Here is a 25,448-nt window from a genome sequence, read left to right as displayed (position 1 = left end):
TGACTCCCACGAAGACCTTGTATCTGCATGAATCAGACTTGATCCATGTGAGTACTGTCGTGGAATCTGACCACAAGATTGTTCTGTGCACCGGAATGGTGAGTTCACGTTGGATTAACGTGGCTAGATGCGCTCCTGCTAGGGCTGCGCAGAGCTCTAGACACGGGATAGATTGTTGCTTTCGTGGGGCTATTCTTGAGCGAGCCAGGATGAAAGCAGTGTGTATCTCTCCTCCCTTCTCTTGGGCACGCAAGTAGGCCACCGATCCATAGGCTACTTCGGAGGCGTCACTGAAGACGTGTAGATCCATCTTGCATGTCTCTGGCCTCACTGTGGGTGGGAAGTAGCTGCGGCGTATATTGACGCCTGGGAGTGAGCGGAGTTCCGTCTCCCACTCTCTCCATGTGGAGGCAAGGTGTGCGGGTATTGGGTCGTCCCAGCCCTGGTCCTTGTCCCATAGTGCTCGTACAATCATCTTTGCCCTGGTGGTGTAAGGTAGAATACATCCCAACGGGTCATATTGTCTGGCGAGTGTTCTGTACACACTCCGTCTGGTGGTCGGTATCGCCGTCGACCTTCCCTGCTCCGTGGTCAGGGGTTTGTGTCTATAGTGGAGCGAGTCTGTTTTGAAGCGCCAGACTAATCCTAGTGTCATTTCTTAGGCTTCTCCTGGGATGGTCGCCATCCAGGTCTCGCTGCTGGCAGCCTTGTCCGCGGGGGAGAGGCTGCGCAATACGTGCGGGTCGCTGCTGGCCCACTGCCTGAGATCAAAGCCGCCTTTGATCAGGGAGGCGCGTAGCTTGATTAGGAGAGCCTCGGCTTCTTCTTGAGTCGAAACGCTTTGTAAACAGTTGTCCACGTAGAAACTGTTCTTCACACTGTGTCGGACCTCTTCATCTGCTGCTGGGTCCTCTGCGACGTGTTTCTGTAGTGCAAATGTAGCACAGCACGGGCTGCATGTGGTTCCGAAGGGGAGGACTTCCCACTGGTAGATGGCTGGGTGCTCATCTCCGATCCTCTCTCTCCATAGGAACCGCAGCAGGGGCTTGGCCTCCTCCACTAGTCTCACCTGCAGGAACATCCCTTTGATATCCCCGCTGATAGCCACCTTGTCCTGGCGGAAGCGTAGTAGCACGCCTAGTAGAGAGGGGCTGAGTGTGGGGCCGGGCAAGAGCTCTTTATTCAGATTTTGGGATCCGATCTGGTAGCTGCAGTTAAACACAATGCGATCCTTGCCGTTGTGGTGGACCTTGTGGTGCGGCACGTACCATGATTCGGTCGTCTGATCGGCCTCTTTAATGTCAATCTTTGTCACGTGTCCCGCTGTGATTAGCTTCTCAATCTCAGCGCGGTACACACTCTCTTGAGCGGGGTCTTTGGCTAGGCGCCGCTCTGTGTTCAATAGATACCGCTCCGTGGCGTCTTTCTTTGCGTGAAAGGTGGGCATTCCCTCTCGCCTCAGGAGTGGAGTTGCGTATCTCATCACTCCGCCGACTGTGACTCTCTTTGTCCCTTGCTCGAGGAGGTTGATGGCGTAAATGTCTTCTTTAGAGCGAATGTCTTTCTTTTCGTTCTTAAAGGGCATTGTCTCTAGTGTCCATAGCTTCTCGACATGCTGCAGGAGAGGCCGGTGTCTTCTTCTGTCGCTCTGGAGTGGAGGCAGCTAGTGGCTGCTGTTCGGTTGAGAGATTTAGCGAGGGGGCCTTGTAGTGTCCACCCTAGGCGGGTCTCGACTGCTGCAGGACAGCCTCGGGGTCCTGTATGGACCCGGTCTATCGGGACGATGAGGTCTGCATGGTCGGAGCCTATCAGCAGGGTCGGGGTGGCGCCGTCTATGAGCGGGATAGGTAGTTGACGCAGGTGCACATATTTATCCATCAGCTTGGCGATGGGGTAGGTGTACTGCGATAGTCCTATTTCTTGGCTGGTGAAAGCATTTGTAATCCTATACCGTCGCTCTGGCTGCCCGCTTGCTGCGATAGTGAAGGAGACATTCTCGCCCTTTATCGTCTTTAAATCTCTTCTTATTGTCCGAATCGTCATTTGGTTCTCGCTCCCCCGCAGTCCCAGCTGGGCCGCAGCGGACGCGAGCAGAAGGGTCTTCTCTGACCCGTCATCAAGGACGGCGTAAGTGTCCATGACTTTATCTTGGTAGCTCAATGTCACACGGACTACCTTTAAGAGCACTTGGGCGCCGCTGCTGCTGGCGGGGTCAATGTACATGACGCTTGCCTTGGTGCTGCTCGATGGTGCAGGTGCAGGCCTTTTTCTGTTACTGTCGTGTAGTACATCTAGATGGGCTCCGTCACACCGACTGCACCTCTTCTTTAGGCGGCATTCGGCTGCCATGTGACTGCGTGCACATCGGTAACAGCGCCTGTTGGACTTTATCCATTGACTCACTTCTTCTGCATTCATCTTTGTGAACAGGTCACATTGTGACAGCCAGTGTTCCTTCTCGCAGTAGGGGCACACCATCTTCCACTTCTCTTTTCTCGAGGGGGTACTGTGGTTCTTACTGCTCGGTACTGATTCTGATTGGTGCATGACAGTCACTGATCTTCTTCCATCGTTTATTCTCCTGGGTCCCTCTCTGGAGCTTGGTGTGCTCCGCACGAACGTATCCAGTCGTAAGCTGCTGACTTCTCTCGCCAGGAAGTCGGCTAGATCGAGGAGGGATGGTTCGGGACCGTTAGGATCACGGTGGTCTCTCTGCCGCCTAAAACGCTCTTGTCTGGCGGGTGGCAGCTTCTCTAAAATCCTCTCGACGTTAGAGTTGGCGTATAGCTCGTGCATACCCTTTTCTCGTTGCGCTCCCAGCATCCCTACCAGGGACTGCACTTTTATAGACAGGTCGTCTAATGAGCGATTGTCTGTTGCTGGGGGTAGGCGATCAATATGCCTTATCTCTTGGATTACGTAATCCCATATACGTCCATATCTCTGGTCCAGCGCTGCTAGAGCCGCGGTGTATGGGGTCGTAGAGGTGGCATAGGCTAGCGCTATATTGTGCGCTCGCGGTACTTTCAGGTGCTTCAGTAGTATTGCATACTTGTGGCGTTCATCAGCGACATCCACCATCATTGTCTCTAAGCACATCCGGAGCTCCGTGTACTGTGCTCGATTCTCATAGGTGAAGTCTGGAAACGTCGGCGTGGCAATGTATGACGCCGTGGATGGCTGATACATCGGCGAGCGTTGGGGGAGAGACCTCCTAGGCGAGTCTCCTCTTGCGCCTCTCTGTGGGCTGGTACCGGCAGGGTACCATGGCCCGCTGGTCCAGGTGCTATTCCTCGGGGCTGGTCGTGCGTCGTGCTCACCCGTGAATAGAGTCGGGGGTCTGTAGCGCAGCGCCGCGGGGGTATAGCCTGGGCTGTACTGGACCTCCTGGTCCGGTGGGGTACTGTGCTGTCGTCGGGCTTGGTTCTCCTCCTCTCCCTCTTCTTCTTCTATCAGGTCCTCTAGATCCTGTAGTCGTTTATTTAGCTTCTCCGCAGTGTATGCCGCTCCTTCCTTGTAGCTGGGTCTCGCTTGGACCGGTCTGGGAAGGGGGTCTGCGGGGGGTATAGGCTTGGTCTGTTGGTCAAGTTCAGGGTCGCTTGCTCGGTTAGGAGACGCTGCCCTTGACTGTTGTCTCGACGAGTTCCTTGAACCCCTGGCGGAGGGAGAGGGTGTTGCCTTGAGGATCAGCTGCTCCATTAGCTGCGCTTGTAACTTGTCGCGCTCGGCTTCGCGCTTGGTGAGATCTGCTTCTCTTTGGGCACCGGCAGCGGCGCGCTGGGCGCCGGCCCTGTCTCTTGCCATATTCTCTTCCGTCTGAAGGCGTCTCATCTCCAGGCGTATGCGCTCTTCTTCGCTCCGTTGCTGCGCTTGGAGTTGTTCGCGCTCGATAAGCATCTGTGCTTGGAGTCGATCGCGTTCACCCTGAAGTCGATCGCGTTCACCCTGAAGTCGATCGCGTTCGGTAGAGGCTGTCAGGCTGACGAGGAACGCCTGTTGTAGCATCCTCTCCGCTTCGCTGGGGGAAGACGGTTGTAGAGGTGAGCCGCTCCTGGGTGAGCCGCTCCTGGCTGTACTCGTTGGGGAGTCCTGGAGCTCTATTTCCTCGGCGCTCTCCTCCTCTTCTTCCGTGCAGAGTTCTCTCTCTGTAGGGTTGTCTTCCTCCCGGGGCTGGTCGGGGACTACTTCTTCGGTATTGGCGGGGGGTAAAGGCATGTCAGCTCCCTCCTGGTCCCCACCGTGAGCTTGGTCAGTTACATTAGAACCCACTAGGGCCTCTGTGGTCGGGGAAACCTGGTTGTTAAGGTCAGACATAATTTTACTTTCTACTTTTACCGCGTTTACCGTTTGTCGAAGGCTAGGTAGTTGACTGACAGCGTAATCCTCTAAGTACTGAGGTGTCTGTCGTCTGCGCCGCGGGCGTTCTACGTTAGGAGGACCGTTTCGTGGAGTGTTCATCATAGGCCATTTCAATATTAATAACACTATATTAATATTACACTAGTTACCCTCCGGCTCGAAGGACCAATTGTAACTGAGGGGTACAATTCCCTGACTGTATTGATAAGTATGGTATCATTAAACCACTACCTGCTTTATGTACTTTAAATACTGGCCACACAGTACATGATGTAGATATGATGAACACTTTCCCACCTGATGAAACGAAGTCCACACAAATGTATAAATCGAATATTTTATATAGCAAAGGGTATATACAACGTTCACTTAATGACATTTATGATTTGAATGCACTTGTAAGGCAAATGAGTATTCGTAGGTAAATCAACATTGAATGTCCAATCTCTGGTTACGCAGGGAGCAAGTATACAACCTGGTTCTTTAGGGAACTATAGCGATGGTACTTAAATGATTATAGCTGGATACACTAAAGGGGGGTCCCGCTGGTTGTAAGACAGTAGGGGGGGGGTTAGGAGAGCCGCTGGCGGTATCCCATCTGGCCGACGATTTCTTGGGAGAATTCAGAGTGCTGAACACGGTGCCCACAGAACCTCGGTCCGCAGATGAATACAGCTGGGCCCTCTTGTAGACGGTAGCTGCCGGTCCACAACGAAGAGACGTGAGGCGACCTCACTCGGGGTAGAGCGCCGTCTCACCTGGACTCCTCTCGGGGGGGTAGTTCCAACACTCAGCAGTGTTGGCCGTTATCCATGGCATAATCAAAGCACCCAAAGCACGTAGATAATCCAAGCCGTGGAGGGCTCGCTGTCGTCCGGGTAAAGTAATCCAATGTACAGGTCCACTCGTCCTGGCCCAGAGCTCCTCGGATGCAAGCACCACACGTGGTCTGCCCAGCCTGGATAAGACTCTAGATAACGCCAGGAACGATGGGGGTACTGCTCACTTTATAACTCTAACCGAACGATGCACCATACATAATAGACTATTATTAACTTAATAGAAATACGTCCCACTCGACGGTATAGTGCCAAACTATGACAATTCAACTATTAATCCACACGATGTCTCAATGCCTATTCTGAGGCCAAGTAGGCCATACTGCACCACACGTGCGTCGTGGGTGAGGCTTCACGTCTGTTACTAGGTTGGAGGGTAAAGGACTAATGGACTAAAAGAAAGTTCTACTTTACTTGCGCCATATATATATGCGCTGTAAACAAATAGTACCATTCGTATTTCGCCAGACGTATTCCTACGCGGAACCGGGCTTGTAACGACATGTTCGTCGGCACGATTGAACTTGAACCAAGGGGCTTGGCTGCTGGCGCCAGGTTCTTGTCCAATGGTAGAATGAAACTATTATGGGCTGTTAGTAGACTAAAGGGATATTCAGTGTATATGTACAAGGAATATACAAGGGATATCAAACGATATACAAATACTATTAAATATATATCCACAAATAAATATATATATTCGGTTTAATCTGATCCTTCACAACAGATACCGATATACCGATATTGTCCAACTCTTAATTTCCGATACCGATATCAACCGATATCAACCGATACCGATATATGCAGGGTTTCCCCCCCCCCCCAAAATGGAATAATTTCAGGTAATTAACATTACATATCTCTTGTTGTGGAATTAACACAACATTATGCATACTTTTGACAATAAATAAAATCCGAATTTGTTCTTACTTGCTTGCCTGGGTAAATAAAGGTTATAGAAATGTAAAAAAAATTAAATCTTTAATTTTTTTTAAAAACCGATACCGATATTTTCGGATATCACATTTTAATGCCGATATCGGCCGATAATATCGGTAGGCCGATAATATCGGACATCCCTATTCTTAACCCTTTCACTACCACACTACAGAAGGTTAACCTTTCTGATGTTCTGAGGTTCTGATGTTCTGATGTTAACCTTCTGTAGTGTGGTAGTGAAAGGGTTAACCCTTTGTCGTGTGCCTGGTAGTGAAAGGGTTAAAGTCTGCACATGGTGATTATGGCTGTATTGTGACCAACCCTGTGGTATCGCCTGCTTGTTACTGTGGTATCGTGACGTCCCGCGTTACATTGAGCTCATGGAGGAGAGAGCGGGGGGAGAAAATGAATGAATGTGGATGAGAGCCTTGACATTAAGTGGTTGTAGGTAGGGCTGTGGGGGCGCTGGAGACATGATCCAATAATAGACCTTTATACGCCTGAGTCTCCTGAACACGGAGAGACCAATCCCATGTCGATCGGCCCTTTCTCAGCCGAGCTATAGTCGCTTTCCCGCACCTACTCCCGAACTCTGTGTGCACAGCTTGATGAACCTAGACTTCAGTTCAGTTCAGTCCAGTAATTTTTTATTTCGGGTTTTGGACACATAACAACGGTCATTCCATAAATCGGCAACGTTTTACCAGCTGCTATTGCAGCATTGTCCAATGGACCTGTCTCAAAACCCTGCCCTCTTTTCTTGATCCTCCAATCACAGCTGTCGCTTACCTCTGACTTCCTCGTACAAACTTTGTTTGTACGAGGAAGTCAGAGGTAAGCGACAGCTGTGATTGGAGGATCAAGAAAAGGGGCAGGGTTTGAGACAGGTCTAAGGGCTAGGAGAAACACTAGGCTTGTCGGGCCCTACCCCTGAAGACTTATTACGTTTTTTATTTTTTTTTACATTTACATACATACATAGTACATATATATAGTTCCATATTACAGTACATACATATAGTACACATTACAGTACACATTACAGTATACTATACCTGCAGTATATAATAGTATATATAATAGACTCCGTGGGCAATCTGCGCATGCAGAGTTCGGGAGTAGGTGCGGGAAAGCGACTATAGCTTGGCTGAGAAAGTGCCGATCGACTTGGGATTGGTCTCTCCGTGTTCAGGAGACTCAGGCGTATAAAGGTCTATTGGATCATGTCTCCAGCGCCCCCACAGCCGTAGCTACAACCACTTAATGTCAAGGCTCTCATCCACATTCATTCATTTTCTCCCCCCGCTCTCTCTGCCATGATTTCAGAATACCGGAAGTGTTGCGGTGGTCTATCGTTGCTTCCCTATTTGTGGTTGCTGTTAATAATTAACATTATTATTACCTCCTCTTTGAATTGTGTGTGTGTGTCTCTCTGTGTGTCTCTCTCTCTCCAGACTCCCCCTCGGAGCTGACGGAGGAGCAGAAGCTGCAGCTGCTCCACTCCGAGGACTTCCTGACGTTCTTCGAGCAGGGGAGCAGGATCGTGGAGAGAGCGCTGTCTGAGCGGGTGGACGTCTGCTTCGACTACAGCGGCAGAGACCTGGAGGACAGGGAGAGGTAGGACACACACACACACACACACACACACACACACTAGAGCTGTCCCCGAACCCTGTTTTTGGGATTTGAACTTCGTCAGGGTTTTTCTAAACGAACGTCCGAACCTTCGTTTTTAATTCAAAAAATATTTTTTTCAAAAAATGAAGTTGAATTATTATTATTATTATTATTTTTTTTTTTAAATATCCTCAAACTAAATCCTCAATTTGAATAAAGTGATTAATCTGATTAAATGAGTATTTTTCTTTTTATTAAATCAACTTTCCAGCCCCAGACCCAGCCCATGGAGAAGCCCCAGCCCAACTAAATCAACTTTCTAATGAATATAACTCATCAGTTTCTTTTAATACTATAATATTAGTGTAGCCTAATCTAGTTTATCTGCAACTGTGAAGAAAAACCACATTGGTTTTAACAGAATGAATAGAATTTTTTATTACATTTTCTTTTTTAACACTTTGATCGCCATGGTTAAATTCATAATTTACCATCCCTCGCCATCTCTATTTGTCTATGGAGAAGTTCCCCTTCTTTGCAGGGCTATAACTTTTTTAATTGTATTGCTAAATTGACATTATTATGGCCCATTCAATGTCCTATATCTATTGTTCAGGGTGTAGCAACGTTATACTTTTTCATTCACATATTCATACTAAAATATGGTCTAAAGTATAAGTATGTTTTTATCGTTTTCTGCAGCTTTCTTCAGAACTTGATTTATAGCCCCAAATGCGATCGGTGCCAGATAAAAAAATTCAACTGGAGGTACTTCTAGAAGTTACTACGTATCATCTGATGATGACCGGATGGGCGGGGGGTCGTTTATAATTCCGTGGGCAACGTTATATCATTCACCTAGTGTGGGTCATATGATCATCAGAGCAGTTTATATGTAACACATTAGAAAATAACGCTGAAACTCACCGTGGCTTCTTCGCGCCGTTGGGGGATGAGCGTGGAACAGAATTTTTTCTATTATGGGATGGAGAAATACCGGATCCATTTCCAGGTTGTATAATAGTATATACGTCCAAATCATGTTGTTTATTGAGTTAGGGTGAGCGATCGATTATCCAGTGTGTCAAGATGGAGTCCCGGGAGCTATAGCGAGTGGTCGGACCGAATTTGGATGAGCACCAGTTTCCTGTTTCCGGTTTGCTGTTTGGGCGATCTGCCGATCGGCCACCAGATGGCGCTCTTGAACCGTTAGAGAGTTGAGAGGAGATCAGCAGTATATCTCAGGTCCCCGGAGGAGAAATATGATTTCGATCACAGATTTTTGAAATATTGATATCAAAGACGAGTTACGGCGTCTTCGGCAGAATGAGCATGGCGGGGAAAGACGAGTTCCAGCGTTTTCGGCGATTAAAGTGTTAATATATTTTTTTTAATAAAAAAAAAAAAATTCAAATGTTGATTTAGAATTCGAATACCAACGTAACGAACGAAGGTTCGAACGTTTGGGCTCAGCCCTATTAAAAATAAAAAATTCGAATGTTGATTTAGAATTCGAATACCAACGTAACGAACGAAGGTTCGAACGTTTGGGCTCAGCCCTAACACACACACACACTCTTAGCTGTCCATCGTGTTGCTCCACAGATGGGGGGGTTGGGGGGGTTCAGCGACGCTGCCGCTGGTGCCACTTCTCGTGGGCGTTGAGTCCGATCCTTGAGCCACACACCCGTCTGCAGATGGCACAAGGGAAGCCAGATACCTGGGGGATGCCAGCCGCACGCTGGTGTCGTTGTGTTGTGTGCGCCTCTCAGATCTTCGGTCTTTTGGTTGGTTTGGTGTATTTGGGGAAACTGCAGTGGCACAAGTGACTTGCCAGGCTGATCTGTCGAGTGCCAGAGTTTCAAGCTGCGTGGTGTTGATGTTTGCACACTTTAGGACACACACACACACACACACACACACACACACACACACACACACACACACACACACACACACACACACACACACACACACACACACACACACACACACACACACACACACACACACACACACACACACACACACACACACACACACACACACTGACTGTGAACCCCCCCCCCCTCTCTCTCTCTCTCTCTCTCTCTCTCTATCTCTCTCTCTCTCTCTCTCTCTCTCTCTCTCTCTCTCTCTCTCTCTCTCTCTCTCTCTCTCTCTCTCCTCTCTCTCTCTCTCAGTGATGTGCAGGCAGGTGTTAAGCTGGTTGTTAACAGACAGTTTTCTGACGAGCGCTGGACCAAGAACAGAGTGGTCACCTGTCTGGACTGGTCCCTTCAGGTATGTGTGAGTGTGTGTGTGCGTGTGCGTGTGCGTGTGAGCGTGTGCGTGTGTGTGTGTGCATGCCTGTGTGTGATTGGGAACTTGTGTGATGCAATTTAAATAGAATGATGAATGAATTAACTTTTATTTGAATCCTGTGTTGAGTCTTGTGTTGTGATTCCTTTACGACTCTCTTTTCCTGAACTCCTTTGTGACAGTCCTGTGATCGTCTCTGAAAACCCCTGCAGTACGGTCCATTATGGAGTCTTTCAGTCGTCTCAACTGTATGGTGGTCGAGTAGCAGTAGGCTTTTTTCTGGGCACCCCTTCAATCAGTACCCTTAAAATGTCTACCGTCTTCCAGGTTCTATTGAGTAGGCTCAGTCAGCACGGTTACTTTCAGGAAGTGGATTTATACTTTACTCCCAAAATGCAGTGCGGTATTAACCCTTTCACCACCACACTACGGGAGGTTAACCCTTTCACTACCACGCTACAGACGGTTAACAGTCTGTAGTGTGGTAGTGAAAGGGTTAACCTTCTGTAGTGTGGTTGTGATAGGGTTAACCCTTTTGTCGTGTGGCAGTGAAAGGTTTAACCCTTTGGTAGTGTGGTAGTGAAAGGGTTAACACAGTAAAAGGTGAAACTGAACTCCCACAACCAAAACAATCATGGAAGCGGCAGATTTACATTTAGACTCTACTCCCAAAATGCAGTGCGGTATTAACCCTTTCACTACCACCGTCTGTAGTGTGGTAGTGAAAAGGTTAACCTTCTGTAGTGTGGTTGTGATAGGGTTAACCCTTTGGTCGTGTGGTAGTGAAAAGGTGAAACTGAACTCCACAACCAAAACAATCATGGAGGCGGCAGATTTAAAACCCCAGTGCAGCCAATGTGCTTTGCAAGTTGTTAGTAGATGAACTGTTTACGTTTTTTTGTCTGTTCATCTATCACATTATGATGTAACGCCCAAACCAAGACGCTGCATCTTGCTACTGTTGTCGACACTAACAACATGCAACGTGATTCTTCTTTTCTGACCCGGGGCGGAACACGAGCAGAACCTCCCTACTGCACAGTAGGAGCTGATCTTTGACCTACTGGGTGAACCTACTTAACAGTAGGTTGTAAAAACATAAAAGAGAGAGTAGTAGGTTTTAGGGGTGGGAATCGCCAGTATCACGATATAGTAATATATAGCGATATTGCATAACATCTGCAATAGAAATACATACGTATATTGTTATTACAAAAATACATGTAGAAATAATGTACATTGTACCTCATTATGTGACAAATATATATACCTCATTACATTTATTTTTATTGCAGTAAAATGGGATCGTCAAGCAAAATGTCCTTATTTCTTTTTATTTAACTCTTTCTAAATATCGATACTTGGCGTCACTGTATCAATATAATATCGTCATGCAAAATATCGCTATTTATTGTTGCATCGATTTCCCCCCCCCATCCCTAGTAGGTTCAGTAGCTTCTGTCTGATTGTGTAGGTACTGCTTTTCAGGACACAGCTACTATCTTGACTCCAGAGTCTATACTGTGTGTGTGTGTGTACATGTGTGTACATGTGTGTGTGTGTGTGTGTGTGTGTGTGTGTGTGTGTGTGTGTGTGTGTGTGTGTGTGTGTACGTGTGTGTGGTGTGTGGTGTGTACATGTGTGTGTATCTGTGTACACGTGTGTGTGTCTCAGTACCCAGAGCTGCTGGTGGCCTCCTACAACAACAACGAGGAGTCTGCCCACGAGCCGGACGGAGTGGCTCTGATCTGGAACATGAAGTACAAGAAGAACACGCCTGAGTACACCTTCCACTGCCAGGTAGGGATGCCCTCCTGACCCCTGACCCCTGAGTACACCTTCCACTGCCAGGTAGAGACGCCCTGACCCCTGACCCCTGAGTACACCTTCCACTGCCAGGTAGAGACGCCCTCCTGACCCCTGACCCCTGAGTACACCTTCCACTGCCAGGTAGGGACGCCCTCCTGACCCCTGACCCCTGAGTACACCTTCCACTGCCAGGTAGGGACGCCCTCCTGACCCCTGACCCCTGAGTACACCTTCCACTGCCAGGTAGGGACGCCCTCCTGACCCCTGACCCCTGAGTACACCTTCCACTGCCAGGTAGGGACGCCTTCCTGACCCCTGAGTACACCTTCCACTGCCAGGTAGGGACGCCCTCCTGACCCCTGACCCCTGAGTACACCTTCCACTGCCAGGTAGGGATGCCCTCCTGACCCCTGACCCCTGAGTACACCTTCCACTGCCAGGTAGGGACGCCCTCCTGACCCCTGACCCCTGAGTACACCTTCCACTGCCAGGTAGGGACGCCCTCCTGACCCCTGACCCCTGAGTACACCTTCCACTGCCAGGTAGGGACGCCCTCCTGACCCCTGACCCCTGAGTACACCTTCCACTGCCAGGTAGGGACGCCCTCCTGACCCCTGACCCCTGAGTACACCTTCCACTGCCAGGTAGGGACGCCCTGACGCCCCCAAATATCTCCCACCAGCCGAGAGGGACGCCCCCTCTGGATGAGCGGTAGACGCAGAGACGCGTCTCAGAGATATAAATTATGATTACAGTTGTCTTTGAGCTCTCAAGTTTCAAGTTCAAGTTTGTTTTTTATTTTGTCAGAACAAAATACAGAATACTTTATAATGAAATGATTCTTTATTATGAGCCCCTGAGAGTGTGCTACATACAGTAAACAGTAAAAAAAATATTAAATTAAGAAGTAAAAAAGTAGGTAAAGTCAATAATATACATATATACAATATACAATACAGAGTAAAATGAGTACCAGTGAGGTAGGATGCAGAGGTACATAACTTGGGGTAGGGTGCAAATGAGGTATGAGTGTGGTGCAAATCTCTCTTTAATAATAGATCAATATAAAGTGTGGGCTGGTGGGCATTGTGTGAGCTGGGGGTCTCTCTCTCCTCTCTCCTCTCTCTCTCTCTCTCTCTCTGCACGCACAGAGATGAGCAGGGTACCTCTCTTGTCTGGCTCTGGTAAAGACGGCAAATAAGCAAATTTCACACACAAATTGTACAAAGTGTGGGCTGGTGGGCATTGTGTGAGCTGGGGGTCTCTCTCTCTCTCTCTCTCTCTCTCTCTCTCTCTCTCTCTCTCTCTCTCTCTCTGGTAAAGACGGCAAATAAGCAAATTTCACCCAAAGTTGCCCTGTTCTTTTAACTCATTCCCCGCCAACAACGCTTATATACGTTATTGGGCGCCATCCTTTGAACGGCAACCATGTATATATACACATCCTTTTTTTCCCTCGATATTTTCATTCATTATTCATCCGAGGACCTCGGTGTTACCATAGGGAATGAGTCTGAGATCGCCAAAGTGCAATAGCGGCCGCATCCAGCTAGACGGCGGTATCGAGCACCCTTTGAAACCTTGTATCTTGGCCTGTGCAACGGTCCAATGTCACCGGGCGCACTTTTCTTTGTCGGGCGAATGGAGCGGTTATAACGATTGGATTGAGAAGCGTCAAATGCTCCCGATGCATGATGTGTGGTGGATTATGTTGGCGACACGATCGACACCAATACTGGGACTCGCGATCAGATAATTGGAATATTCTTTTTGTGGTACATCCTAGTGAAGGTAAGGGCTATATGATATCAATCCTGCGTTGATCCAACCATGTCTTCACCTCGATCACAACGTGTGTGTGTAACGTTAGTCCAAACGTATGCCGTTGGTGACGATCAAAGCATCAAAAAACGACCCCCCCCCCCCTTTTCATGCATTCATGATGAAACATAATACCTATGATATAGATTTTATTTGGGAATAGTAGCGTGTACAGGCAAGAAACGGCAACGTTTATAGTAGAATTGACGTATAAGGCTATTACTCAGCCTTTCGGGAATTACCCCAGACCACGCTATAACTATACTTATATTCACCACGGTATAACACGGGAACATATGGATGAGAACATTTATTCTTTTTCACATATTGAACGATAGATAGGTGATGTCAAATGGGCCATAGTATTGTATCCATAGCTATAATATAGAATATAGTTATAGCTCTACAAACAGAAAATCTTTGTTTTACGTTTCAGTTAAATTACACAACGTCAGTCAGTCCTTTGTTGTGATTCGTCTCCTCTTCTGTCAGTCGGAGGTGATGTCGGTGGGATTCGCCAAGTTCCACCCCAACCTGGTGGTGGGCGGGACCTACTCCGGCCAGATCGTCCTATGGGACAACAGGAGCAACAAACGCACCCCCGTGCAGAGAACCCCGCTGTCCGCCACTGCACACACGGTAACACACACGCACAACACACACGGTAACACACACACACACACAACACACACGGTAACACACACGCACAACACACACGGTAACACACACACGGTAACACACACGCACAACACACGGTAACACACACACGGTAACACACACGGTAACACACACACGGTAACACACACGGTAACACACACGGTAACATGTGGTAACACACACACAACACACATTCACACACAAGTTCCATGCTGAAGTGACTCTGTTTAGTCCTTCTGACTGACTGTCTGACTGTCTGTCTGTCGAGCTGACTGTGTTGTGTTTTGCCTGCAGCACCCAGTGTACTGTGTGAACGTGGTGGGATCCCAGAACGCCCACAACCTGATCAGCATCTCTACCGACGGCAAGATGTGCTCCTGGAGCCTGGACATGCTCTCCCAGCCGCAGGTACAGTAAACTGACCACAGATCAGATACTAATACATGCTCTCCTCCCAGCCACAGGTACACTAAACTGACCACAGATCAGATACTAATACATGCTCTCTCCCAGCCACAGGTACACTGTTTCCTTCACCAGTGTGCTGTATGCTAGCAGTGTATAGGGAGGTGTAGTCTGACGTCACTTTGGACCGCCCGCGAGGTCCACCCGTATAGGGATTTATCATGGATAAATGGAAAATGGATTATCGGCAATTCTTTTGTGATAAAATCTATGGATTATCGGCTATTGTAACAATTCTGCCTCATGAACATTGAAAAGCTTTCCATTTTTGCACAAAACAAGTTCCCTTCTATCACTAACATTATTGTTTAAGCATTTTTGGTTGAAATAAAATTCTGCGCTTTTTTTTTTTTACAATTAATTGCGAATATTTTCATGTTGAGCTATAGATTGTGGATGAATACACACAGAAAGGTACACCATGCAAATGTTAATGCTTTATTTGTTTTAAACGAGACGATTTAGAAATGGGCAATGGGGAAATACATTGCGTTTTCAAGATGGTGGACCGGCCCGGAAACAGCAATGACGTAACATATTGTGTAAATAATTATAATCAACTCTGAATATAAAAATATGAGAAAAATTAACGGTGTAAACAAAGGTGCAGATGAGGGTCTGTATGCCCTATCGGTTATATTATATGTGACGATACACATAGGCAATAAAGAATTTGAACCTGAACGTATACTATGAGTACGAGTAAACAGTATACACAAGGTACCCTAACTGGCATGATATACAGTACGTCATACATACGTCATACATACATGTTCCGTGTTGTTGTCCCTGCAGGACAGTCTGGAGCTGGTGTTTAAGCAGAGTAAGTCGGTAGCGGTCACCTCCATGGCCTTCCCCCTGGGAGACGTCAACAACTTTGTGGTGGGGAGCGAAGACGGCTCCGTCTACACCGCCTGCCGCCATGGGAGGTATGTCCACGAGTGTGTGTGTGTGTGTGTGCTCTTATTAACCCTTTCACTACCACACTACAGAAGGTTAACCTTTCACTACCACACTAGTGGTGTAGTGTGGTTGTGAAAGGGTTAACCATTTGTCGTGTGGCAGTGAAAGGGTTAACCTTCTGTATTGTTGCAGTGAAAGGGTTAACCTTCTGTGGTGTGGTTGTGAAAGGGTTAACCTTCTGTAGTTGTGAAAGGGTTAACCATTTGGTAGTGTGGTAGTGAAAGGGTTAACCGTATGTAGTGTGGTACTGAAAGGGTTAACCATTTGGTAGTGAAAGGGTTAACCATTTGGTAGTGTGGTAGTGAAAGGGTTAACCATTTGGTAGTGTGGTAGTGAAAGGGTTAACCATTTGGTAGTGTGGTAGTGAAAGGGTTAAAGTCCTCACAAGGATAGCAAGATAAGCTAAACATCAGTATCGAGTCAAGGTGGGCGACGTGTTGTGTTCAGTCTAGTCCACATTGTAGTTTCAAAATTAAAAGATGGGGGGATTTGTAGTCCATGACACCTATTGGGAAGTGTGTGTGTATGTTTGTTTATGTGTGTATATGTTTAGGTGTGTCTGTAGCACCTCTGTGTCTTTGTTTATGTGTGTATATGTATAGGTGTGTCTGTGTCTGTAGCACCTCTGTGTCTTTGTTTATGTGTGTATATGTATAGGTGTGTCTGTGTGTGTAGCACCTCTGTGTCTTTGTTTATGTGTGTATATGTATAGGTGTGTCAGTGTGTGTAGCACCTCTGTGTCTTTGTTTATGTGTGTATATGTATAGGTGTGTCAGTGTGTGTGTAGCACATCTGTGTCTTTGTTTATGTGTGTATATGTATAGGTGTGTCAGTGTGTGTGTAATAGGTGTGTCAGTGTGTGTGTAGCACCTCTGTGTCTTTGTTTATGTGTGTATATGTATAGGTGTGTCAGTGTGTGTGTAATAGGTGTGTCAGTGTGTGTGTAGCACCTCTGTGTCTTTGTTTATGTGTGTATATGTATAGGTGTGTCAGTGTGTGTAGCGAGAGAAACCCTGCATATATCGGTATCGGTTGATATCGGAAATTAAGAGTTGGACAATATCGGTATATCGGATATCGGTAAAAAAGCCAATATCGAGCATCCCTAGTGTATATCCTTGTCTCATAATACTGGTTGTTTAACAATAAAGTAAGATGAGTCAATCAATCATTGTGTGTGTGTGTGTGTGTGTGTGTCCGTGTGTGTGTGTGCGTGTGCGTGTGCGTGTGTGTGTGTGTGTGTGCCCCACAGTAAGGCGGGCATCACGGAGGTGTTCGAGGGCCACCACGGCCCCGTGACGGGGCTGAGCTGCCACAGCGCTGGAGGAGCCGTCGACTTCTCTCACCTGTTCATCTCCTCCTCCTTCGACTGGACCGTCAAGCTGTGGAGCACCAAGGTGACACACACACACACACACACACACACACACACACACACACACACACACACACACACACACACACACACACACACACACACACACACACACACACACACACAGCACCCACTCTCCACACTTTAGAACACCAAAACACTTTATATTTATTGATAAAGGATTTGCACTACAACCCATACCTCAGTACACCTTACTGTAAATTGTACCTAAATTGTACCTCATCCCAGTTCTGCTTTGCACTATATAGTATATTGTATGGTAACTCAGTTACTTCTATTCTGCATTGAACATATGTATATACTGAACACTGTGTCTACGTACGTGACTTCTATTTTTTCTTCTATTATTACATGCTATACTATTTTATTTCATACTTATCTTGTCTAGCACAGTCTCTGGAGCGTAACAGAAAGAAGCATTTTGTATAAAAGTATTCTGTACTTCTGTATGACAACTATTAAAGAAACTTGAAACTTGAACTTGAACACGCACACATACACGCACACCTTTGATGGTCCCTAAAGATTTGAATGGTCAGGTGTTTGTTTGTTTGACACCTCTCTCTCTCTACACGATACAAGATACACTACACCACTCAGGTACCCATGTACATGTCAAAATACTTCCCAAAGGTCAGTGAATACCACGATCACAACACCAGAGGGAGCTCCACAAATCATGTTCAACCCAGATTCGGCTCAAACAAGGGACTAAACACGTTTCGCAATTATGCCACAACAATGTGGAACGCCCTACCCACAGCTGTAAAGGAATGTGAATCACTACCCACTTTCAAAAACACTCTCAAAGAACACCTACAGGAGGCTGCAATTCGAAACTGGCCCCTGTAAATGTCCAAACCCCCCAACCCCCTTTAATGTACAGTTCCCCCCCACCCCACCTACCCAACCCCCTCCAATGTACAGTTTCTTCCCCCTCGAATGTATATACTCTCTTTTTAGACTCTTTTTGTACTCACAAACAGTACTGTATATTTGTAGATCTGGTATGTCGAAATGTATAGATGTAGCAGTACTGTCTACCTGTATGTCATGTATGTTATGATGAATTGAAAATGGGGGACCCTGATGTAAACAAGACGAAAGTCTTTCTCTGGTCTGCATCCCCTTAATTGTGTGTATTGAGCTGTACTGTATTGCACCCATTCTGCAACCTGTTAATAAAGTGTTCAATTCAATCAATCAATCAATCAATCTGTCTCTCTGTCTCTCTCCAGAGTACCCGCCCCCTGTACTCATTTGAGGTCAGCTGTGACTACGTGTATGACGTGATGTGGTCTCCTACACACCCTGCTCTGTTCGCCTGCGTGGACCTGGCGGGTCACCTGGATCTGTGGAACCTCAACACAGACACAGAGGTACTACACACATAAACACAGAGGTACTACACACATAAACACAGAGGTACTACACACATAAACACAGAGGTACTACACTACTGTAAAGAAACACATAAACACAGAGGTACTACACACATAAACACAGAGGTACTACACACATAAACAACACAGAGGTACTACACACATAAACACAGAGGTACTACACACATAAACACAGAGGTACTACACACATAAACACAGAGGTACTACACTACTGTAAAGAAACACATAAACACAGAGGTACTACACACATAAACACAGAGGTACTACACACATAAACACAGAGGTACTACACTACTGTAAAGAAACACATAAACACAGAGGTATGACACATATAAAACATAAACAGAGGTACTACACACACATAAACACAGAGGTACTACACACATTCACACACAAACATATACACACATAAACAAAGACATCTACACAGAGGTACTACACACACAGAGAGAGAGACACACACATAAACACAAAGACACAGAGGTACCACACACACACCTAAACATATACACAGAGGTACTACACTCACACTTAAACATATAAACAAAGACAGAGGTACTACACACACAGGCTCACCTATACACACATAAACAAAGACAGAGGTACTACACACACAGGCTCACAAACATATACACATGTAAACAAAGACACATCTCACATCTAATTTACATCTGGCTCAACAGAATCTTCATTAAAAGAACACATTTTCATTGCATAAGCTTTCATGTTTTTTTTTTTTTTTTACAAAGATGTTCACTTTCTTTAAGACTCATCATTCAGTAGTTTGGTTAACGGGTGTGTGTGTGTGTTACTAGGTACCTACAGCCAGTGTGTGTTTGTTACTAGGTACCTACAGCCAGTGTGTGTTTGTTACTAGGTACCCACAGCCAGTGTGTGTGTGTTACTAGGTACCTACAGCCAGGGGCGTAGCTGGGGGGGGGGGGGGGGGGGGGGTAGCTTAGGATGATTCCAAGGGCCCAGCACAAAAAAAAGAAAAGAATTTACTAGACATCACTCAGTTGTATTATTGATGCTCTCATTGATACTATGTTTGTTTCTGAAGTGTGTGTGTGTGTGTGTGTGTGTGTGTGTGTGTGAGAGATATATAGAGAGAGAGGGGGGGCTTTGGTAGACTATTGCATTGGTCCATTCATTGAAGATGAACGCAATGCGACATCCTTTACTAGGCTCACCCACCAACAGTGCAGGTGCTGAACTGCTGATCCGAATGTATAGGTAAAAACCATATTATGCGTTTTCATCAATAAAAAAATTGCCAAAAAAATCTCCGCGCGCACGCTTTCACTGGGGGCCTACAAATACATTCTTTCATGGGGCCCAGAATCTGGAGCTACACCCCTGCCTACAGCCAGTGTGTGTTTGTTACTAGGTACCCACAGCCAGTGTGTGTGTGTGTGTGTTACTAGGTACCTACAGCCAGTGTGTGTGTGTGTGTGTTACTAGGTACCTACAGCCAGTGTGTGTGTGTGTGTGTGTTACTAGGTACCTACAGCCAGTGTGTGTGTGTTACTAGGTACCCACAGCCAGTGTGTGTGTGTGTTACTAGGTACCTACAGCCAGTGTGTGTGTGTGTTACTAGGTACCTACAGCCAGTGTGTGTGTGTGTGTGTGTTACTAGGTACCTACAGCCAGTGTGTGTGTGTGTTACTAGGTACCTACAGCCAGTGTGTGTGTGTGTGTGTGTTACTAGGTACCTACAGCCAGTGTGTGTGTGTGTTACTAGGTACCTACAGCCAGTGTGTGTGTGTGTTACTAGGTACCTACAGCCAGTGTGTGTGTGTGTGTTACTAGGTACCCACAGCCAGTGTGTGTGTGTTACTAGGTACCTACAGCCAGTGTGTGTGTGTGTTACTAGGTACCTACAGCCAGTGTGTGTGTGTGTGTTACTAGGTACCTACAGCCAGTGTGTGTGTGTTACTAGGTACCTACAGCCAGTGTGTGTGTGTGTGTGTTACTAGGTACCTACAGCCAGTGTGTGTGTGTGTGTGTGTGTTACTAGGTACCTACAGCCAGTGTGTGTGTGTGTGTGTTACTAGGTACCTACAGCCAGTGTGTGTGTGTGTGTTACTAGGTACCTACAGCCAGTGTGTGTGTGTGTTACTAGGTACCTACAGCCAGTGTGTGTTTGTGTTACTAGGTACCTACAGCCAGTGTGTGTGTGTGTGTGTGTTACTAGGTACCTACAGCCAGTGTGTGTGTGTGTTACTAGGTACCCACAGCCAGTGTGTGTGTGGAGGGGGCCCCAGCGCTGAACCGTGTGAGGTGGGCTCACTCCGGCAGGGAGATCGCTACTGGAGATTCAGAGGGACAGGTGCAGGTCTATGACGTCGGAGAGGTGAGCGATGATGATGTCACATGACCCTTCATGATACTAGTTCACAGCATTCACTCCTCTGTATGGCTTGCATCATCACCCCTTGCCCCACTCCCTCCCTCCGACTGCCAGGGTGCAACAAATCAAGTGCACCTTGATACGGCATTGAATGAGGACTGTGTCGAATCGACCATGTACAATTATTACATGCAATAAGCACCTAATTTAACAGTCGAGTCATCACTTTTACTACAGCCCACATTAAATGGGTCCTCATTCCGAATGATCGAAATTACTGACTGCACCTTTTTAAATGTCCCGATTCTAAACTACAGAAAAGAGCTATTAGAATAATAAACAAAGCTAGGTTACCTTGAATCGACAAATCCATTATTCATAAAGTCCTGCACATAAAAATGTGTAGATATGGTGTACATAAAAACCTTGGAGATCATTTTGCGTGCTAAGAGTAAGAACCTACCAGTTTGTAGTCAATGGGCCTCATTCATGAAGCGATATAAGAACAGATTTCGTTCTTAACTAGCATTTCCTCTTATTTTGTTCTTACCTGGGATTCAGCAATGTTTTCTTATTGTTGCTTTTCTCTCGGGCAAGACCAAATTCTAAGAGTGGTCGGGAGTACTCTTACCCAGATAAGAAACTCTTACCCAGATGAGAAACATAAAAAAAGCCTACCATTCCTAATAATAATAATACATCAGATTTATATAGCGCTTTTCCTAATGCTCAAAGACACTTTACAAAACAAACAATACAATACAATAGTTTTAGTAGATACAATAAAAATATATATATAAAAAGGTGAGAGGAAGGAGTTTATGGGTTGAAAGCAAACCATTGGTCAATTGCCCCCAAATACCAAAACCCAGAACTTTTCAATAATAATAATAATTATTATTATTATTATTATAACTTATTGCGTGCGTTCTTCTTCTGAAATGGATTATATATTGCTGTTAGAACAGTTCGATGCTGGCTGCACATATCCGGCTTGATGAATGTGGTAGTGGCTTTTCTTATTGTTCTCTTAACAGACAGGTAAGCAAGAATATAAGAAAAATAATGAGAGTATTGTTGAATGAGGCCCAATGTCTCTTTCAACCAAGAGAAGGAAAGTATAATTTAAGAGGGTTGTGTATTCTTAAAACATGTAAAAAGGTAAGAACTAATGTAAAAGCTAGATGTGTTTCAATCTTGGGAGTTAAATTGTGGAATAGTCTTAGTGACGGGTTGAAGTTGTGTACTTCTCAGGGGAGATTTAAAAAGGCCCTGAAGGATAAAATAATTCAGCAGTACAGTTGAGTAAAACAAACATTTGTTTTAGTTTTTTATTTAAAAAAAAAAGAAGAAAAAGGAATGTATATCTTGCACCATATTTTAAGTTTTTCTCTCTTATATTAAAGTACATTTAGTTTTTAAGAATTGTGGATTGAAGGATAGGCAAAAATAAGCACGTGCTTCAGCCTATTATAGTTTGGCCAGAGAAACAAATATACTAATTATAATTGTTGGACCTGCGAGATTTGTACTTTGTAGGTCTGCATTTTAAATGTAAGGAGTAAAAAGTATGTTTTTTTCCCTCTGAAATGTAATTGAGTAAAAGCACAAGTATACAAACCTAATAATACTAATAATAGTAAAGTACAAATCCCCAAAAAACAGTACTTAAGTATTGTAAGTATTGTAACCAAGTACTTTACACCCCTGCTTATCACGTTGTGTTTTATTGTTCTGTAGCAAATCTGCGTCCCCAAGGCGGACGAGTGGACGCGCTTCGTCCGGACGCTGGCGGAGATCAACGAGAACCGGGATGAAGGGGAGGAGCTGGCCGCGCAGCGCCTGATCGCATAGTCGTCGCTACAAACGCAGCACTGCAGAAGGAGCTGTCCTTCCTCTGGCTTCCAGCTCCTAGCTCCACCCCCCCCCCCCCCCCCCCCTCCCCTCCGGAACACTAACAGGTCTGAGGTCTGAAGAGGTGCATAGAGATAGAATGGCTTGAATGGACAGCTTTCCCTAAAGCCGGTTTTAGATGTGGTTTGTTGTGATGTGTTTTAAGTGTTTTATTTTTTTCAATGTTTCATCAAGTTTGTTAAACCAAGGCATGCGTTACGCCGCACCGCAATTATACTGTAATAACTTTTATAATGGAGCATTTCTTAACAGTTCAAACGGGAGAATTATTGCAGAATGATCCAACTAATAATGGGGCCCTATGGGTTTTTTTTGCGCGGCTGTCCGTTCTATTATTCTAGCTCTATGTCGTCATCCTCAGGGCTCCAGAACGACAGATGGTGCTTCTGTCCAAAATGTCACAAACCACCTCAATCTCTTTTCTAGATATGCAAACCTTTGTACTTGCACCTTTTTTATTACCATTCGAGTGTTTTTACATGTATTATTAATATTTTCCTGACACGTTGTTTGTTACACACGGTTGTGTTATACACTGTGTGTGTGTGTGTGTGTGGATGACGGCAGGGATGATACACTAACACTATAATATCCCCTTCAGCCTCAGTAGAATTTGAATACCATTTTTTGAGAGGCTAATAGGGAGGTGTAGTCTGACGTCACTTTAGTTTCCTGCGCGCTCCACCCGTATAGGGATTCATCATTGGGAAAATGTATCATCGGCTATTGTAATAATTCTGCCTCATGAACATTGGCAAGCTTTCCATTTTTGCACAAAATGAGTTCCCTTCTATCACTAACATATTATTGTTTAAAGGGGAACTCCACTTTTTTTGGAAATTAGCTTATTTAACATCTTCCCTGGAGTTAGACAAGAAGATGCATACCTTTTTTGTCTCTGTGCGTGCATTTTAGCTTTGGGAATAGACGCTCCGTTAGCATAGCTTAGCTTCATCACTGGAAGTGAGGCAGGACAGTAGCCTTACAGTGCCTTACAGTGTATTGCAAGGTCTGACATTGACCAAACTTGATATGCATGACCTTGGTGGGCTCTAGGTCAACTCCTGAAAAGGGGGTCAATGTCAGACTTTGCAATCAAAAGTTAGGGGGCTAATAACCCTTGCCATAATTTCAGTGCGCCCCCTAACTTTTGATTGCAAGGTCTGACATTGACCCCCTTTTCAGGAGTTGACCTAGAGCCCACCAAGGTCATGCATATCAAGTTTGGTCAATGTCAGACCTTGCAATACACTGTAAGGCACTGTAAGGCTACTGTCCTGCCTCACTTCCAGTGATGAAGCTAAGCTATGCTAACGGAGCGTCTATTCCCAAAGCTAAAATGCACGCACAGAGACAAAAAAGGTATGCATCTTCTTGTCTAACTCCAGGGAAGATGTTAAATAAGCTAATTTCCAAAAAAAGTGGAGTTCCCCTTTAAGCATTTTTGGTTGAAATAAAATCATACGTAATTATTTTACGATTAATTGCGAATCGTTTCATGTTGAGCTATAGATTGTGGATGAACACACAGAAAGGTGCACCGTGCCAATGTTCATGCTTTATTTGTTTTTAAACGAGACGATTTAGAAATGCGTCCGTTGGAAATACATTGCGATTTCAAGCGAGGTGGACCGGCCGTAAAACAACAATGACGTAACCACGACTACACCTCCCTATACACGACGTGTACACACATACTACACACACCCTGCTTGTGCTGAACATAGTGTCGTCCTGAAGTTTTAACCACTGCAATATTTAATATTTATCCTAGTGGTGGCACGTATTTAAACATTTCATGTACTGTTAAAAAAAAAGAACAAAAAAAGTGTTATAATTTTGCTGCTTTCTGCCTAAAACCTTTTGTTACAACATTCCCAACATTAACCCTTTCACTACCACACTACCACCGGGTTAACCCTTTCACAACCACACTACAGAAGGTTTAACCCTTTCACTACCAAAGGGTTAACCTTTTCACAACCACACTACAGACCGTTAAGTCTGTAGTGTGGTAGTGAAAGGTTAACCTTCTGTAGTGTGGTTGTGAAAGGGTTAACACTACAAGCTCCTCACTACTACAGGCAGAAACGTGTTCCTCTTTACATGCCTTGACGTTATTAAAACACTAGTGGTTAGTGTTTTTTCTTTTTGTTTGTTTGTTTTTTCTGTACCAAAGCTTATTATGATTTTGTGTCTTATATTCCGTGTGTCGAGTTGTGGGGGGAAAAAAAATCACAAGTCATTAAGAGGATCCGAAAGAAGTTGGTAGATATCTACGGGTTAGGAGTATGGTTGTCCTGTTATCTTATCCATTCCTTCATGAGACGTGTGTTCAACTGTAAATGTTTCAGACCGCACTCTTAAAAAGGTCGTAGACTTTTAGCGTTACATTAATTGGGAGTTAGTACTGTTGTAGCCATGAGTCGGACCCGAGGTGATCAGTATTCTACAGAAACCTATACTGTTGGGCGGCTAGGTGGTGTAGTGGGCAAGGCACTCGCCACCAGTGTGGAGACGCTAGGATTCGCGTGTTCGAATCCAGCTCTCCACATTGTTTTCAGTTTAGCTGGTCGTCCGCAGTAATACACATTGGCCGTATTACGGGGAGG

At 45.7% G+C, this 25,448-nt stretch overlaps 1 protein-coding gene across 1 annotated transcript in view; it reads left to right on the top strand.

The window, feature by feature from the left end:
* The window catches only part of LOC311226279 (cytoplasmic dynein 1 intermediate chain 2-like), a 42,593-nt gene extending 18,925 nt beyond the window's left edge, over positions 1–23,668 (top strand). Inside the window, exons 7-16 of the mRNA XM_084311682.1 lie at positions 7,592–7,754; positions 9,938–10,037; positions 11,730–11,855; positions 14,178–14,324; positions 14,637–14,750; positions 15,603–15,736; positions 17,023–17,167; positions 18,405–18,545; positions 20,800–20,925; positions 22,663–23,668. Coding sequence (XP_084167808.1) covers positions 7,592–7,754; positions 9,938–10,037; positions 11,730–11,855; positions 14,178–14,324; positions 14,637–14,750; positions 15,603–15,736; positions 17,023–17,167; positions 18,405–18,545; positions 20,800–20,925; positions 22,663–22,776 — 1,310 coding nt within the window. The 3' untranslated portion in view covers positions 22,777–23,668. The remainder of the gene's footprint in view (positions 1–7,591; positions 7,755–9,937; positions 10,038–11,729; positions 11,856–14,177; positions 14,325–14,636; positions 14,751–15,602; positions 15,737–17,022; positions 17,168–18,404; positions 18,546–20,799; positions 20,926–22,662) is intronic.
* Positions 23,669–25,448: the final 1,780 nt, after the last annotated feature.

The sequence above is a fragment of the Notolepis coatsorum genome (assembly GCF_963971535.1).
Source record: "Notolepis coatsorum genome assembly, chromosome: 4".
In the NCBI taxonomy this organism is placed as follows: Eukaryota; Metazoa; Chordata; class Actinopteri; order Aulopiformes; family Paralepididae; genus Notolepis; species Notolepis coatsorum.
This window is presented reverse-complemented; position numbering and strand designations above follow the sequence as displayed.